The sequence below is a fragment of the Chiloscyllium plagiosum genome, chromosome 30 (assembly GCF_004010195.1).
Source record: "Chiloscyllium plagiosum isolate BGI_BamShark_2017 chromosome 30, ASM401019v2, whole genome shotgun sequence".
Lineage (NCBI taxonomy): Eukaryota > Metazoa > Chordata > Chondrichthyes > Orectolobiformes > Hemiscylliidae > Chiloscyllium > Chiloscyllium plagiosum.
The window spans coordinates 40,202,746-40,220,011 of NC_057739.1; the positions used below are offsets into that span (position 1 = coordinate 40,202,746).

At 37.4% G+C, this 17,266-nt stretch overlaps 1 protein-coding gene across 6 annotated transcripts in view; it reads right to left on the minus strand.

Moving 5' to 3' along the window:
- camsap1b (calmodulin regulated spectrin-associated protein 1b) overlaps positions 1-17,266 on the minus strand; it is a 112,070-nt gene that overhangs the window by 51,090 nt on the left and 43,714 nt on the right. For all 6 annotated transcript variants that reach the window (XM_043720467.1, XM_043720471.1, XM_043720469.1 and 3 more), the window contains exons 2-4: positions 11,040-11,302; positions 8,279-8,440; positions 4,309-4,389 (exon numbers count right to left, since the gene is read on the minus strand). In XM_043720467.1, coding sequence (XP_043576402.1) covers positions 4,309-4,389; positions 8,279-8,440; positions 11,040-11,302 — 506 coding nt within the window. The remainder of the gene's footprint in view (positions 1-4,308; positions 4,390-8,278; positions 8,441-11,039; positions 11,303-17,266) is intronic.

A 17,266-nucleotide genomic window follows, 5' to 3' on the forward strand; every position in this document is an offset into this window, starting at 1 on the left:
TAGTCTTTTTCCTTTTATAATGCTATTGACTGACTGTTTATCACCAGCATTTTGTTTTCTCTTTCAGATTTCAGTTTTATGTTTAAATCTTACCAGGTAGATCTAAAGCCTCATCAGCCTGGAACAATACAAGTATTATGCCAACCAAGATATATTCCCCATATTAATTCATAATCCCATTTAGATTGCAAGTAAATGTGGCAATAGTTTTTTTTTCATCAGATGATCAAAAATAGGTTTAAGCAAATCAGGGTAACCAGCTTTCCAGCATGCATATTAATGTGAACATATAGGCAGTCCGCCTCATATTGTGATCATTCAAATCTTCCATCATGTGTGCAAACAATACAGAGAATGAGTAGCTACTCAAAATTAAAGCCTGCTGACCAGACAGTCATCTTAAATCCTTAGAGGCGAGTCTTCAACACACACATTTGAGTTTATCCCTGCAGCTAATTTACACTGAGCAATGAACTAAAGCTCCGACATTGAATTCAATACCAAATTAAGTAGTATGACACTACTTGCAATCCAGTTTAACTATGATGCTAAGATAAAATATATCTTAAAATAGCGATTTTGGAGAAGATTTGTAGCTCAGATTGTCTTTGTTTAGCCTGTCCCAGGATAGATGTATTGTCCCAGTTGAACTGGTGTCCCTCTTCATCTGTGCGTATGGATAGTTGGTCATGCCTTTTGGTGGTTAGTTGGTGCTCATGTATCCTGGTGGCTAGTTTCCTGCCAGTCTGTCCAATGTAATGTTTGTTGCTGTCCTTGCAGGGTATTTTGTATATGACATTCGTTCTGCTGGTTGTTGGTACAGGTACAGTACATCCATCCTGGGTCAGGCTAAAGAAAGACACACACGGGAATTCCTGGAGGCCTGGCAATCAAACCAGAACTCCATTAACAAACTTATTGATTTGGACTCCATTTACCAACGTCTCAGAAAAAGAACTGGAAGTGATATCACCCACCTTAACAGACCAAGACACATAAATAGCAAGCGGGACAGAGCCACCAGTGCTTCATCGGAGGCTCACTGATGATTTAACCTAGCATGGTGACAAAACATCTGTAAAACATATCTACCAGCTCAGCAAGCAAACTTACAACCACATCTTAAAATAAGTTGCTTTGAAGAAAAGGAATGAAAAAGCCATTTGTTAGGTCTTCAAATGTGTCTTGAAAACCCAAAAGAGAATAAAATAAGTATTTTTTAAGTTAAGCACAGAAACATGACCATATTCCCAGCAGTTCCTTTTGCATATCTAAGATTGCACTGAACATATGACACAGAAACAGGCCATTTGGCCACACAGCCTATGCCAACTTTTTGCACACACTTGAGCCTTCACTCAACTTTTCTAACTGAAACATACCTTTGCAATCATCTATTTCCTGTTCTTTCAGCTGCTTGTCTAGCCTCTCCTTAAATACATCTATATCATTTGCTTCAGACGTTCCCTGTTTCAGCAAGCTCCACATTTTCACCTTTCAACGAGTAAAGAAATTTCTTCGAATTGCCTACTGGTTTTTTTGAAGACTATCTTATATTGATGCCTCTAGTTTAGCTCTTCCCCACAAAAAATAATACTACCTACATGTAAACTCCATCAAAACCTTTCTTAATTTTAAAGACGTCTATGAGGTCACCTCTCAGTTTCTTTTCTCAAGAGACCCAGGCTCGTCTATCCATTCCTGTTATATCCATGCACTTCTGGTATCAGCTATGTAAACCTTCTCTACACACCTCTCCAGTGCCGAAATAATGCCTGGAATCAAAATTAGATATGGGAAGCTGCTTAGATCGATACAAACCTGACTGCCTCTGTCATGATTTTGAATAATGCCTTTTGTTATAATAGATCTCCCATGTAAATATTCAGATCAGCAATTCTACATAATCAGTCATGATACAGTTTTGAGCCTTGTGACACTAGGTGGCATTTTAGCACCCTTAGCTTGTTACCGAGCTTCCCAGACTTCACCTGCTGCTATTCTTAATCTTTCTTCATGCACTTAGAGCAACTTACAGACAACTTTCTATTTCTGCTTCAAATAACTCAGGGCTCTCTTCCACTCAAGGTATTACTCCACATTTTAAAAAAAAAATTATTCATATGACATGGATATCACTGGCTAGACAGCATTCATTGCCTTTCACTAGTTGCCCTTGAGAAGTTCACCATGACCTGCCTTCTTAAACTACTGTAGTCCACATGTTTTGAGTTGACCCACAGTGCTGTTCGGGAGGGAATTCCAGGATTTTGACCAGTGAGTGAAGGAATGGCTATATGTTATATCTTTCCAAGTCAGGATGGTGAATGGCTTGGAGAGGAACTTGCAGGTGGTAGTGTTCTCAGATTTCTTCATTCCACTGCCTCAAGTTCAGTCCATTCTACTACTTTAGCCTGTCATTTACATCTTGCTGAACTGCTTTTTGTCCCCAAATCTTCCTCTAAAACTTGCTAATCTGTTTATTCCACTGTCATAAATGTTGCTGCTTTTACTTAATTGGCTCCATTGTTGTCTCCAAATTGTCCTCCTGCTGTGATCTTCCACCCAATTGGTACATACAGGATCTCAACAGCAGGCTACCCTTTTAAATTTTATAGTTTCCTCCCTTTGCCTGCTCCAGTAAGTCTGGTCTTTTCTAATTTAATGTTACTGATGGTTGTTGTAAAAGCTTAGGGATACAGAAGCTTGTTTCTTTGTAACCGCTAAACATTAACGTTAATTGCTTCAACAGTTTCTGGTCTCGCCCCATGCCACTCTATTGCATTGTTAAACAGCAAGAGGTCAAACACCACCAAAAAAGTAAAACTGCACAAAATATTCCCTGATCACTTTAAAAATTTCTGCAGCTATTTTTGCACAATACTTTCACTCCAATGAAGAACCATAAGTCTCAATTGTCCTTGAATCTCTTCCAAACTGTATGGTTATGGGTGTACCTAGTCATAGAGGGTGCAATCATCCAGTCCCAAATGAAATTAATAATAGCAAATCAGTTGGCAAAATATGGTGAGAACAGAAACAAGATTCTGGGTAAACAAAAGAGAAAAGCTCACTTTTCCATTCAAGGTTTTAATGGAAAGATGAGAATCTCTCTAATAAGTGACAAGGGTATTTGCATGCATTAAAATCACATTATCTAAATTTATTTCACTTTTATGGAGTTTGCTATTTTCTCAGGCGGTGGGGAGAAGTTAGATGTTGACAGTTCCCAACATGAATGTCTGGGCAGGTACCTGGCATTAGCAACTTGCCAGCACTTTGTCAGATATCCATCTTGGCCAACATTTCTCAGCACTCCAGGGAACACTCTACGGGAAGCCTCCACCTACAATCTTCATCAAATGAAGGGGGACATTGACATACGTACAGCTACATCAGTGCACATTTGGGGCCAACATAACACACTGCATTTTAGAACTCACCAACACCTTACATTACTACTGCAAGACTGCTTTTCTGACAACGACCCACTTCAAGCATAGGAGCAGGATATTTCACAGTGCTCTTCACTAGGTCTCTTAGCACTCACTTGTTTTGAGCCTGTTTGAATACATCCAAGCATGTCTGTCTTCCTTTACCTTTCAACACTGACAGATAGCCAGGCTGTTTGTCATATTTGGCAACAATTAATAGTGATGGGGAACTATGGTCGGTCAGAAAGCTGGTGGCTCCATCAGTAAGGAAAAGTGGTGAGGTATCTTGAGTGATACAAATAGGAACTGCAGAGGGCAGGAAGTGTGCTGAGTTCATATGAATCAGAGGTCTCAACCCCACAGGCGATCAGTGAGCCATCGTACATTAAAATATTTAAACGAACAAACACTTTTGAAAAATGATCTGTATCAAACACATTGATCTATTCATTGTAGAAATTGTGACAAAGGCAGGACATGCATTGACCAATGCAGTGCCAAAATAGAAGAAAAAGACCAGAAGAAAAGACCATAGGAGGAAATTAATGGTATCAAGAAAGAAAACCTCAATCATTATTAAATCCGTTAACTGGCAGTGTCAGTGATAAACACAAGTGGCTGTATGTTGAAGACTTCATTTACAATCTTTCAATTGAAAAAGTACATAATACACTTTTTATGCCTCATTTAAATATTAAATTCTAAAGGATGCACAAAGAATAAAATGTATATTTAACAACAATTTTTTTAAAAAGTGGTTTGTTTGATGACACATATCCTTTAAGTACATTTGAGGAAAAACGCATTTAATTGCGAAAGGTTGATGAATACTGATCTATGGCATAGGACAACTTGATAAATCCATTAAACTAACCTTTTGGTGACTTGGACTTTCCACAATCTGCTGTTTAAGTTTAAACTCCTTTTCGGTAATCTCTCTCATTTTTAAGTTCACCTGAAATGGCAAGGCAGCAAAGAGATGCATCTTAAAATGGAAATAAATAGGTGTAGGTAAATATGTCATGGAGGGCGGGGCATTGGAAAAATAAAATACTAGTTGTATTCCTAACAGATAAACCCTGATTGAGGAAACATAAAACTAGGAAAACAACCTTTCAGTTTCTTATTTTCCAGCAAACAACATTAGGTAAACACTTTTATTAAATGTATCATGTACATAAACATCTAATAAAGAGCTTTGAAGAGTGTTTAAAAACGTGTAATAATTCTTCGAGACAGGTCACTCTGAAGTAGAAGAGATTAAAAACAAAATGCTGGAAAAAAATTGCCTTCTTTAAAATAAGAGGTTACATGTCTGAAATTATAAATATGACATATTTAAAACATGTTGCACACTTGTAAAATTAACAGCTGTCAATGCTCACTCAAGAGTCAAAAAGTTGTGAATTTACTTTTAACTCCAGAGCCCTCAGCACAACTACCTAGGCTGACACTGCAGTGCATATCGACACTAATGTCAAATGTGCCAGCTTCCAACTGAAATATTAAAATGGGGTGCCATCTGCTCTCTGTAGTTAACATAAAAGGTCTCAAGACATTACTTCAAAGAACAGGGGAATTATCTAATATTCTGACAAATATTTATCCTTTTAAATTATCTGGTCATTCTCACATTGCTGTTTGTGAGAACTTGCCTTGTTCATAACTGACTAAACATTTCACTATGCTGCAACAATGCAAAAGTACTTAACTGGTCATTTAGCACTCTGGGATGTACTGTAGTCCTGAGAGGTGATTAATACCACAAACAATACAGATTAGTTACAATTCAAAATGCAATCTTCCTAGTTCACCAACATTAAACTATACAGTCACCATCATTTTTGGTCTAACATTTGAGGTACTGCTATGATCTCACAGTAACATCAAAATTATGAGTTAGCTTTAATGCCCGTCAACATCCAATCTCGTCAGGTCCACCTGCCTTACAGCCAACAGGAAGCAATGCCCAATCATAGCTGACCAGTAATCAAACTGAAAACAATGAAGTTTCTGCAAACAAATCATCCCCTAAATATCATCTTTGATATACTAAATGCCATTCTTTACCATGTTTCAAGGGAAATATCAAGGACTTGAAAGCAATAACTTTAAAAGTCATGTCGGAGATTTTATGTGTATCAATTTTGTAAGCGAACTATCACTGCAGGTAACCAGTTGGATCAATTATTAAGTCAGCCAAATTAATCCTTATAATTCATAACAGCATTACTATAATAAAAAAAACATTGTGAAGTAAATGAAGAACTCAAATACACTGCGTTATTAGTGCAACATGCATTTTCATCATTGTAACTTTATTCAATCAGCTGATCAACAATCTGGCCTTTTGCCAATGTAGCTAGCTGCCTGAATATCAATTGAACCAACAACCTTCTGTGATTACTGACTGTTGCTATTCATTGCTAACTATTCTATGTTACTAAGCATGTGTTGGGGTAATTACACCTTTACAAAACAGCAACACAAAAAGAATAATACACGAAATGCATGGCATAAACTAAGCTTTTGATAGTTCCTAACTTAGAAATGTAATGAAGTTGAAATGTCTTTCTGTATATTTAACACTGGAAAATTGAAAACCTGCATTGCCTCCAGTGCTTGGGCATCTCCGCCATGTGCTGGTAACTAAGACTGCACAAAGTGTGCCAGGTATAGTCAGACCAGAGCACTTAGCCCTTTGATTGTGACTTCTTCAGAACTGTACATTATTGTTTTGTTTGGCTCTCAAGCTCTAAAGTCCACTGCTTTTGAGATTCAAAATTTTCCTAGTTTTACTTTTACTTCAGATGAATTTTATTACAGAGAGAAAAAAATATATATATGGAAAAATTAGTCATAGAAAATAGCATGATCACCATGTGAGATTTTCAAATCTCCCCTGGTAAACTGGCAGGGAAAGAAAACAAATGGGAGAAAGGGGATGAATTTGAAAGAAACAACACACACACGATCCACTTTGGTCCCACTATGTCAAAAGCCCAACAGAGAAGCAAGTGCAGCAAGATCACATAACAGGAAATGAACTGGAGCAGAGAAATGAAGCAAAAAAGCTGTGGTCAAATCATAATAAGATTTAAGACAATTATTTGGAAAAGTATAGCTGGCAAAAAGCTTGGAGAAAACAACCAAGAAAGTGAAAATAAATTGGAGAAAAAATATCCATTCACAGGATGTGGGCATTGCTAGGACAGTAGCTGCTCATTCCTAATTGCCCAGGGGCATTAAGCATCAATCACATTGCTGTGGGTCTGAAGCCACATGTAGGCCAGTCCAGGCAAGGACATCAACAAAACAGATGGGTTTTCCCAACAATCGACAATGGTTTATAGTTTTCATTTGATCCTTAATTCCAGATGTCACTGAATTCAAATTCCACCATCTGCCAGAGCAGGACGTGAACCTGGATATCTAGAACATTACCTAGGACTTTGAATCAATAGTTTATCAATAGTAACCTTAAAAGGAAAGATTAACAAAATTCAAGAGATGGCTTAGTAGTATTATCGCTGGACTGTTAACCCAGAGATCCACATAATATTCTGAGGACCTGGGTTCAGATTCTCTCATGGCGAATGGTGGAATTTGAAGTCAATACAAATAAAATCTAGAATTAAGGGTTTAATGATGACCATAAATCTACTCCCAATTGTTGGAAAAACCCATCTCGTTCACTCATGCCGTTTAGGGAAGGAAAGTGCCATCTGTACCTGGTCTGGCCTACATATGATTCCAGACCCAAAGCACTATGTTTGAATCTTAACTGTCTCCTGGGAAATTAAGGATGAGCAATAAATGCTACCTAGCCAGTGATGCCTTCATCCCATAAATGAATGAATGAATGGCCTTCTTCTACACTGTGGGGATTCTATGATTCTATGAAATGGATCTAATCTGGAAGTTATGAACTTATGTTCACAATGGATATAAAGATCTTGAAAGGACAAATTAGAGTTATGGTTTTGAAATGTGCAAACAATGTCGAATTTTGAGGTTTTAGCTAGTAACTATAAAGTCAGAAGTCACACGACACCAGGTCATGGTCTAACAGGTTTATATTAGAATCACAATCTTTTAGAGTGCTGCCCCTTCGTCACCTGATGAAGGTGCAGTGCTCCGAAACCTTGTGATATCAAATAAACCTGTTGGTTTTTAACCTGGTGTTGTGTGATTTCTGACTTTGCCCACCCTCGTCCAAAACTGGTACCTCCACATCATAATAACCATAGGAAGACAAAAATAAACTTCCAAAATGAGCAGCTATATGCAGATGACATTCAGTAAAAATGTGAAGCAATTCATTTGGTGGGAGGAATAAAGAATGCTTCTCATTCCTTAAGAGAAGAGGGAAAGGTAGATGGAAGATAAAAATATATTTTAGTTTGTATGTTTTAAAATACTGCTTACCTTGCAAGTCTAATAAAGAATTCAAATTTGAATAGATGACTCATCTATTCCCTCCAGAGATGCTGTATAACCTGTTTAGTGTTCAGCATATTCTGCTTTTGTTACAGATTTCCAGTGTCTGCAATTTATATTCAACTATTTTCATGCTGTTTGTTGAGGTATAAATATTGGCCAGGACACCAGGAAAACCTGAGGCAGCTGGCAAGTCTCAACTCAATATCTCCTCAAAAAGACAACACCTTCAAAAATGTGAATTCTCCAGTAGTACAGTGAACTGACAGCTTAAATTGTCCGAAGACTCTGATGTGGCATTTACATGCTATCACTGAGTTAAGGTTTAATTAACTGGGAATGGACATGGAGAGAATTGAAACACACGTTTTCAATGTACAGGCAGCACAGTTTTATACATTTACCTTATTTATCCAGAACACCATGGCATCTTCCAGATCATACGGCAATTCCTTTGAGGCACTAAATGTAGAGAAACGCTTCACAGAGGCCACTACTTTTTCAATGCTGATCATCTCTACTGTATAAGCCATCATCAGTGCATCAATCAAAGCCATGTGGGCACTCTGGAGAGGCAGAAACAGGTGACCACTATGTTACTTTTAAGAAGAAACCATGTTTTGTGCTTCATTCATAACACTGGGAGTTAATGCATAGACGAATGAATAGTCTGGATTTAACTTTAATATTTTTGTTGAAAGTCGAAAGTGAGGTCTGCAGATGCTGGAGATCAGAGTCGAGAGTGTGTTGCTGGAAAGGCACAGCAGGTGAGGCAGCATCCGAGGAGCAGGAAAATCAATGTTTCGGGCCAGAGCCCTTCATCAGGAGGGCTCTGGCCCGAAGCGTCGATTCTCCTGCTCCTCGAATGCTGCCTGACCTGCTATGCTTTTCCACCAACACACACTTGACTTTTTGTAGAACTGTCAAGCTGCAGAATTTAAAAACTTAATTGTTCAAATTCAGCCCATGCTTTCAGACAAGACAGGTTTCAATAACAGTGCCCCAAACTGCCCCTATTTGAATGCCTGAAAGTCATTGAATTGCACTGTTCAAGTCAACAGCTATCAGCTCTGAATTCTTCATAACGATAGTTACAATCTGCAACACAAAATGTAAAATAAGTATGGTAGGTACAGAAAATGCTTGAAATGCACAACAATTTGAAGAGATAGTTCGAGCTTAATATGTGCCAAAAACTTTTCAATTAATGAAACAAACTGCATCAGAATGCTCGGTAGTAAAACTGATGCTACCAAATTACAAATGTCTAGCACTACCAAAGCTCATTTTTTCAGCCATTGATGTGGCCCAAGGAAATCTGAAAGACATGTTCATTGGTTCTGGCTTCTCATGTCTACCTTCTGCTCATTATATTGATGAGCTGCAATGGGAAAGATACTGCCATCAATATAAGCATTTGATAATTGTGTCAGTGTTGTAGAGCGTCCTGAATTAGGTCATTTACTCCAATGTCTGGTCATAATTACTGAAGTTGGACAGTGGCCACTCTACAAAATTCTCAGTTCCTTTAGTCCCTATACAATTCATCTTGTCAGCTTACAATAAAAGACTTTCTGCATCAGCCAAGTAACTTCAAATTAATAGACAAACACAGCATAGAGACAGCCATAATTTGCAAGGACAGCATCAGCATTCATGCCATGCCCTGGAAAACAGAATAACTTTTAGTCGTGATTAACAAGGGAGTCAATGGTTATTGAGAGTGGGTGGGAAAAGTGGAGTTGACACTAGAATCAGATCAACCATGACTTTGTTAATTGGCGAAGCAGGCTAGAGGGCCCATATTGCCCAGTCCTGCTCCTAATTTTTTTGTTCATACTAAAATAGTTGCAATAAATAGCATACAGAAAATGGTTAAAAAAGGAAGCTCCAGCAAGGTTTTAGGTAATAGTAACACAAATAAAGTAAAATATCAACCACTTGAAAGTATTTCCAATAGATTTCAGAGAAAATGGCCTCTACTTAAACATAAAATTGATTTTTAAGACCAAGAGAGCAAGTGCAAGTATCATAACAGCATCACAAGTATCAAAATGTAGATGATTTGCATTACTGTCAGGTTATCAACTCCAACCATGCAGTTTTGACATAATTAACAGCACAAGCAAAAGGTAAGTTTGTGGAAGCCAGTGTTGCTGCCCCAATTAGAATTTATTTATTTCCCTGGACTCTCACAATTCGCATATTAGCCCAGATCCTCTAACTGTTAGCTCAACATACGAGCACTCTAACATCAGAATATAAAATCATACTGTGACAGAAAACAAAGAAGCAAACCCTTGCTTTGGAATGGAAAAACATTAGTGAAAAGTACATACTGCAAATCTCATGCTAGAATAAAACAATCACAGAACAGCATCAAACCATCAACACAACTATATTGCAAGGGGGCTTGCAATGGCTCACAGAGAATGCAACAAACTCCTAGCCTAAAGCTGGAGTAGAGTGAGCACCAGGAAATATAAAGACACGATCAATTATGACCATACACTATGTAGTATTAAAGTCAACAATGAGGATTTCTCTCAACTTATCAGTCAAGCAACAGTATCTCACGGGTAGTATGACCATTAGTATATATTCTTTGGAGGTCAGTGTGGACTTTTTGGGCCAAAGGACCTGTTTCCACACTGTAGGGAATTTAATCTAACCTTTTTAAGGAAAAGTTGAAATAGAAAACAGTCTGTGAACCACAGAAACTATTTAAGCCCTTGTAATGTGCAGGACAGGTTTCCATATAAATAGTCCTCAGCAGTTCAGATAGCAACACCAATTCTTTACCCAAAACGAATGACCAACTTCGAACACAAAGGACTGCCCAAATACATTTAAAATATTCCCTGCTTCATTATATTCAATATCACAATTTTCTATCCAGCAACCACCATCCCCCTGCCAAAACTAACAAATGACTACAACCAAAGTACTGATACAAATGTCTTTAGAACACAGTGATAATGGCAGATAACTTTGGCCATGCAATTACTTCTGTGCTATGCTTTTTGATTTTCCCATCCATATATGACAGAAAGCTAACTTAATAATTCAAAAATGACAGACTAGTCCAGAGATATTGGATAGCCACTAATTTAAATTTTAAAAAACTTAAAGGTTTAAAGAAGCAGCAGAATATTTTTCCCTCACCATTTTGATTGGAGACTGCACGAGGTCAGATTCTGAAACTGGTAAATCATCAGTTTCCATGACATAAATGCCTTTGCGAGACAATGCTTGAATGACAGGCTGATGACCCTGCAATGCAGCCACCTGATCCCCTTTCAGAATTAGGCTGCAGACACGACAATAGAGTTCACTCGACAGCAGCAGCTTAATGACAGGTGGTTTAATGTGTTCCTGGTCATACTGGTCAGTGTAGAAAGCATCTCTTAAATCCTCCGGGATATTATCTGTAACAAATCACAGATCGGTTAGAAGCAGCTATGAAAGTATACAGCAAATCATATCTACTGTTAACATAAGAAACTTCTGTCAGTTCTATCCTAAATAGAGGTCTATAATGAAACAGCTAGAGTCCCAATTCTTGGGCTTGGCTAATATTAAAACCTGTAAAATATAATAAAATAAGCATGCTCCAGAACACTTAGTTTGAAAGGAATTTACTTATGAGTTTCTAAATAAACTCAAATTTATATAGAGTCGGTTCTCATATAACGCGACAGTTCTATTCTTGTGCAATCGCGCATTGTAAGAAAATCATGCAATAGCAATGCCATTTAAATTAATGAGGCCAGAATCAAGTTATACCCAATACAGGTAAGCAAAGTTCACGGTCTACAAATAAATATCTAAATTTTTCAATCGCTTTAAAGCCAATTCGTGAACACCGGTATCTCACTTTTTAGATTAGAATCAGTCTAAACATCATGGCATAGACAGAGAACATAGGGAGCCAGCACCTTCAACATATTGTCTAGCTATCACCATTGTTAACAGCTAACCTGAGAATGCAACTTTTTAAAAAAGTGGTTCTGTGATTTACACATGAAAGAAGTGAAATTATCACTGTATTCTAACAGATGAAAGGCTTAACAGACAATCAATGTATAATTTCAGTTACATCACACTGTAAATTTTTTGCTATAAATTCTATGTGTTAGGATTGAGCCCTCCACTACCACCTGATGAAGGAGCATCGCTCCGAAAGCTAGTGTGCTTCCAATTAAACCTGTTGGACTATAACTTGGTGTTGTGTGATTTTTAACTTTGTACACCCCAGTCCAACACCGGCATCTCCAAATCATCTCTGAACAGTTTGACTAAACAAGACAGACAAGCAGGATTTCTCCCTCCAATTCCATTTTGATATAGCCCCTTCTGTCTCTCTCTATCTCCTCAATTTTGATGGTTTGCATTGCCCTGAATGGATTTTGCTTGTAAATATTTAATTGGTTACACAGGAGATTATTGGCGATAATTAAAGGGAAGAAAACGAAAAAGGTCATGGTGATTTTGGTGGTGGGAGAGTCGCTAAGATGTATGTGATAGTACTTCTCGGTATAGAAAGAAAAAAGTGGTCTTGTGGTATCATGGTTGTGTCCCTCCCTATGAAACAGGAGAACCTGAATTGAGATCCTATATGTTCCAGAGGTATGTAACAACATCTTTGAACAGGATGATTAGAAAATATAAAAGAGTTGATGATTTAAATATATAAAGCAGACTCAGGGTTCTTGTGGCATAGTGATAGTGTCCCTATCTCTGAACTAGGAAGCCTTGGTTCAAGTTTCACCTGGTCCAGAGGTGTGTAATAACATCTCTGAACAGGTTGTTTACAAAATCTAAAAACACGGCTCAAGTTTGACTTGATGTAAATAAAATTGATTTCATTCTTATAAAAAAACAGACCCATCACATTGCTCACAATAAGCTTCAAAAGTAAATTTCTAGTTGGCTGCACAGGTAATTACCGGTGGCAGTTAACAGCCTAAAAATAAAAAAAACAGTCATGGTGCTTAGGTGGTGGGGTGAAAGTTGTTCGTTTTTGAGGGATAACACTTTCAGATGTTAAAAAAACCCAGACGCATATATTTAATAAAAAGCAGATCTAGAGGCTGACCATTAGCAGGTCCAGGTAGTGGGCTTTGTAGGTGAATCATTTCTGCTGACTCTCTACCACCATCCTCGGTTAGGTTAGTGCCTGGGTGTCATTGGACGAGAAGCATGTAGTGTCTATCAAAGCAGTTGATGCCTTTAGAGAGGTGGGTACCACAAGGGATATTGTGCTTTGTTTCCCCCGTGCAATTTTATTTTGATTTAGTCTCTTCCCACTCTCATTTCACCCTCCTCACTTTTGATGGTTTACATTGCCCATAATAGGCTTTGCTTGCAAACCTTAATTGGCAGCATTGTGATTTCTGGTGGTGAACAGATAAAAACAAAAACAAAAAAAAGTGACCCAAAACGCTCATGGCATAGCGATAGTGCTCCTAGCTGTGGGCAGTGATAGCCTGGGTTCAAGTCCTACCTGCTCTAGGGGTGTGTCATAACCTCTCTGAAAAGGTTGTTGAAAAGAATATCTGCAAGACAAAACTCTCTAGAGTGATTAGGGTTTCTGGACGTGTTTTGTCTGCTTGTTTGGGTTTGTTGCTGAGAAGTCAGTGGACTGTGTTCATTGGGTAACTAATCTTTTTGAATACACGGTATAGGTGATTCTTTGTATTCAAAAAGAATGGGTACCCAACGAATACAGTCCGCCAGTTTCTCAGCAACAAACCCAAACAAGCAGACAAAACACATCCGGAAACCCTAGCCGCTCTCCCCTACATCAAAGGCATCTCGGAAATGACTACCAGACAACTCAGACCCCTTGGCATCATGTTAGCCCATAAACCCACCAACACACTAAAACAGCAGCTAGCGAACTTGAAAGACCCTACACAAACAAGAAAAACTAATGTCAATTACAAAATACCGTGCAAGAACTGTAACAAACACTACATTGGACAAACAGGCAGAAAACTAGCCACAAAAAGGTATGACCCTCCCTGACTAGTATCCTTACATACAGTTAAGGAAGGACAACACATCCATCCGAGGACAAACCAAACAGAGATAAGCATGCGAATTCCGAGAAGCATGGCATTCCAACTGGAACTCTATCAACAAACACACCTAGTTAGACCCCATCTGCTACCCTTTGAGAAAAAGAACAGGAAATGACATCACCACAGGAAATGGCATCACCAACCCAAAGAAACCCAAACACATAAATAGAAAGCAGAAATCATCAACAATGCTTCGCCCAGAGGCCCACTGAAGATGCTACCTAGTACGGTGACAAAACATCTGGAAATGAACCTTCCAGCTCAGCGAGCAAAGCTACATCCAGTAATTCCTATATTTTGGTGTTCAACAATAAACAATGTTCCATTCCAGTCACTTTTCCAGAGTTATTACAAGCACTGATTCCATTCATACTCATTTTCAAGTAAATATATTCAAAACAGTTCTATATGGACATCAAGAAATCTATTAAAGATGCTAAAAAGATAAAGAGTCTGGTGAACCACAGAGTGTCTTTTTCATAACAAAATATCCCAATGTTCTTAAAACAGATTATCAAGTCAGGGAAAAGTTTGGGAAGTTTAGTGTCAAAGGGAATAGTGACTTAAGAATACAGAGGAACCTCGATTATCCGAAGATGATTTCAAGGTCCCGCAAAAACATTACAAACATTCAATTTACCTGTACTGAAGATGATGTGAAAACGCTGGCGAAAACAAAGAAACACAAGCAGCTCAAGCATCAGCAAATGGATTTTTTTTAGGTAAGGATAGTTACACAGCTCTTTGGAAACGTAAGTGTGTTACAGTGTTCCCAACACTTTACCCAGCCATTCATTTAAAAACAAAAAGGCCGATAACGTAAACGCATGCGCAAGGAAGGGCTTCCATCTTTCTATCGGAAGACTGAATTCCCAGAAACTGATAGCGTACTGTAAATGGTCTTGCGATTGTAGAAGCTGTTCGGGACCTTGTTTAATGCTGGGATTTCATGGTAAGGGCTTAGTTCTTCTCATTTTAACCTGTAATTAGCAGACTACAAAGATTTGTTTGTAGATTCATTAAAATTATACATTTAAACAAATTTTCTGGGAGACCACAGCATTAGATCAATATGGCTTTCCCTGTTTAAGCTAAATTTGATTATCTGAATGAAATAGTGGTCGCCCATCTCGTTTGGATAGTTGAGTTTCCTCTGTATGCTGGTATGCAGAGCTCAAGTAAACAAAAAAAAGAAAAGATGAAGTGAACACACAGAAATGATCTGTGAAATAGACACACTGGGTAACAAAGCCAAAACAGTTGAGGGCACCATCGTGCAAGATTTTGAAATGAAATGGGGGGGAGAGAGAGAGAGAGAAAAAGCAGAGATTTAGATCAGTTAAGTAAGATATTCATTTAGACAAATTCCACAGTCGTGATAGGCTGAAAGCCTTTTTCTGTGCATTAACAATTTTATGATTTGGAGTTGAAGTCATACAGTGTGCAGAAGGAACGTGGAGGAAATTGTTCAGGAATCGGGCTTTAAAGGTGTAGATGAATGAGGAATATTGCCTAGCTTAATTCCTGGATAGCTTATTGTGTAAGAAGGTCTACATTAAAGTTATTAATTAAAATTGCAATGTTTCAAAAAGAAGCATTCACATTTTGGAATTGCATTATATTTTATTTTAATATTAAGTTCCATGACAGCCGACAAAAACAGAGCACAAAATTATATAATTCTTTTTAACTTTCATTACTTCTGAATATCTATCAATTAAAACTATCACATTGCAATTTTTAACAATCCTGATACCACATCTTCTTAATACTCTTAATGCATTGATTTCACATTCACTTCATATCTTTTAAAAATATTACCTATTTATAACTTCTGCATTAATTTTATCAACTCCATTTTAAGTACCAGAATCACTATTAAAATATTAAAACACATTAGCAGGTGATAAGCTGAAACAGAGACTCCGAACTACACACTGGCTTGCACTCCTGACAGAATGAAGAAGCAAGATTTACACTGGGCCAGCAAAGTCATTGCCTAACTTTAAATATTATCTTTATTACTTTATATACATTGCCTGAATGGTTTAAGTTCTAAATGAACATAAGCATTCTGAGTGTGTAGATTCCTAGAACTCTAGTTTAGGTTGCACTAAAAAAGAACCATCAACCCACTCTCTTACCATTTCCCAACAGTCCAACATTTTTTTCCTTCAAGTACTCAACCAATTCACATTTGAAAGTTGCTAACAAATCTGCCTTTAACATTTTTTAGGCAGGCATTTGAAAACATATTTGCATGATACATAAAAAAATCTTTTGCCAATTACTTTAAATTAATTTATTAATTGCTTTAAATCCATATGTTCTTGTTACAGCTGCTTCTGCCAACAGAAACAATTCCTCCCTATTTACTACAAGCCCTCATTTGTCTTTTGTATATGTAGCACAGTTCAACATTCCAGGTTGATAGTCATAAAAATAGCAACAAATTCCTTGCATTCTTTTGAGATGCTTAATACTTGAATATAACCATTTATAGACAAAAGATAGAATACCAGGGAATAATAACTGCTTCTTTATCAAATTAAGAAACCTGAAGCATTCAACAGACTGGATGAATTACAGGATCACTATAAATCCATAAGGCTAAGATTTTAAATTGGAGTAGACCTCATTATGCAACTTTAAAAAATGAATAAAATGGAAACACAAGTAATTTAGAACTTTAAAACATAAAAATAGATCCTTCCATCATAGCTTAAGAAATAGAATATAGAACAAAGAAGTTGAATTGTTACAAAGATCATTGTCAGTGTCTTGTTGGAACGATAAATTAACTTCTTAGGATCCCATTCTAGGGAGAACAGAAAAAATAGTGAAAAAGGAAGGTCCAAATATGACCACGGATGTTGAGTTATAATAATTATAGGGCAACTCAACTTGGGGCTTTTCCCACTATAGCTGAAAAGGTTATAAAATGACGTCCTGAGAGAACATGAATAATTATCTAGAATTAACAGGATTTTCACTCATCATAAAAAAACTATACCAAAACCCAAAGGGAACAAGGAGATATGGATCAGAAAAATAATATTCAGCTCATGGAGGAATGAATGCTAAAAACCAAATTTCACTTCATAAACGACCAATTAACCAGTTTAGAAGATGAGTACGGATTCAAGTAGTTAGTATACCGCACTGAATCAGACACCAAAACATTGCAGGCTAATAACTTGATTGACTAATGTTAAATCAAGGCTTGCATGATTTGGTGCATTAAGTTTCCAAACAAGCTTCCTGATTTTATCAATACACATATATATTTTAAGCTCCTCCTTCCAA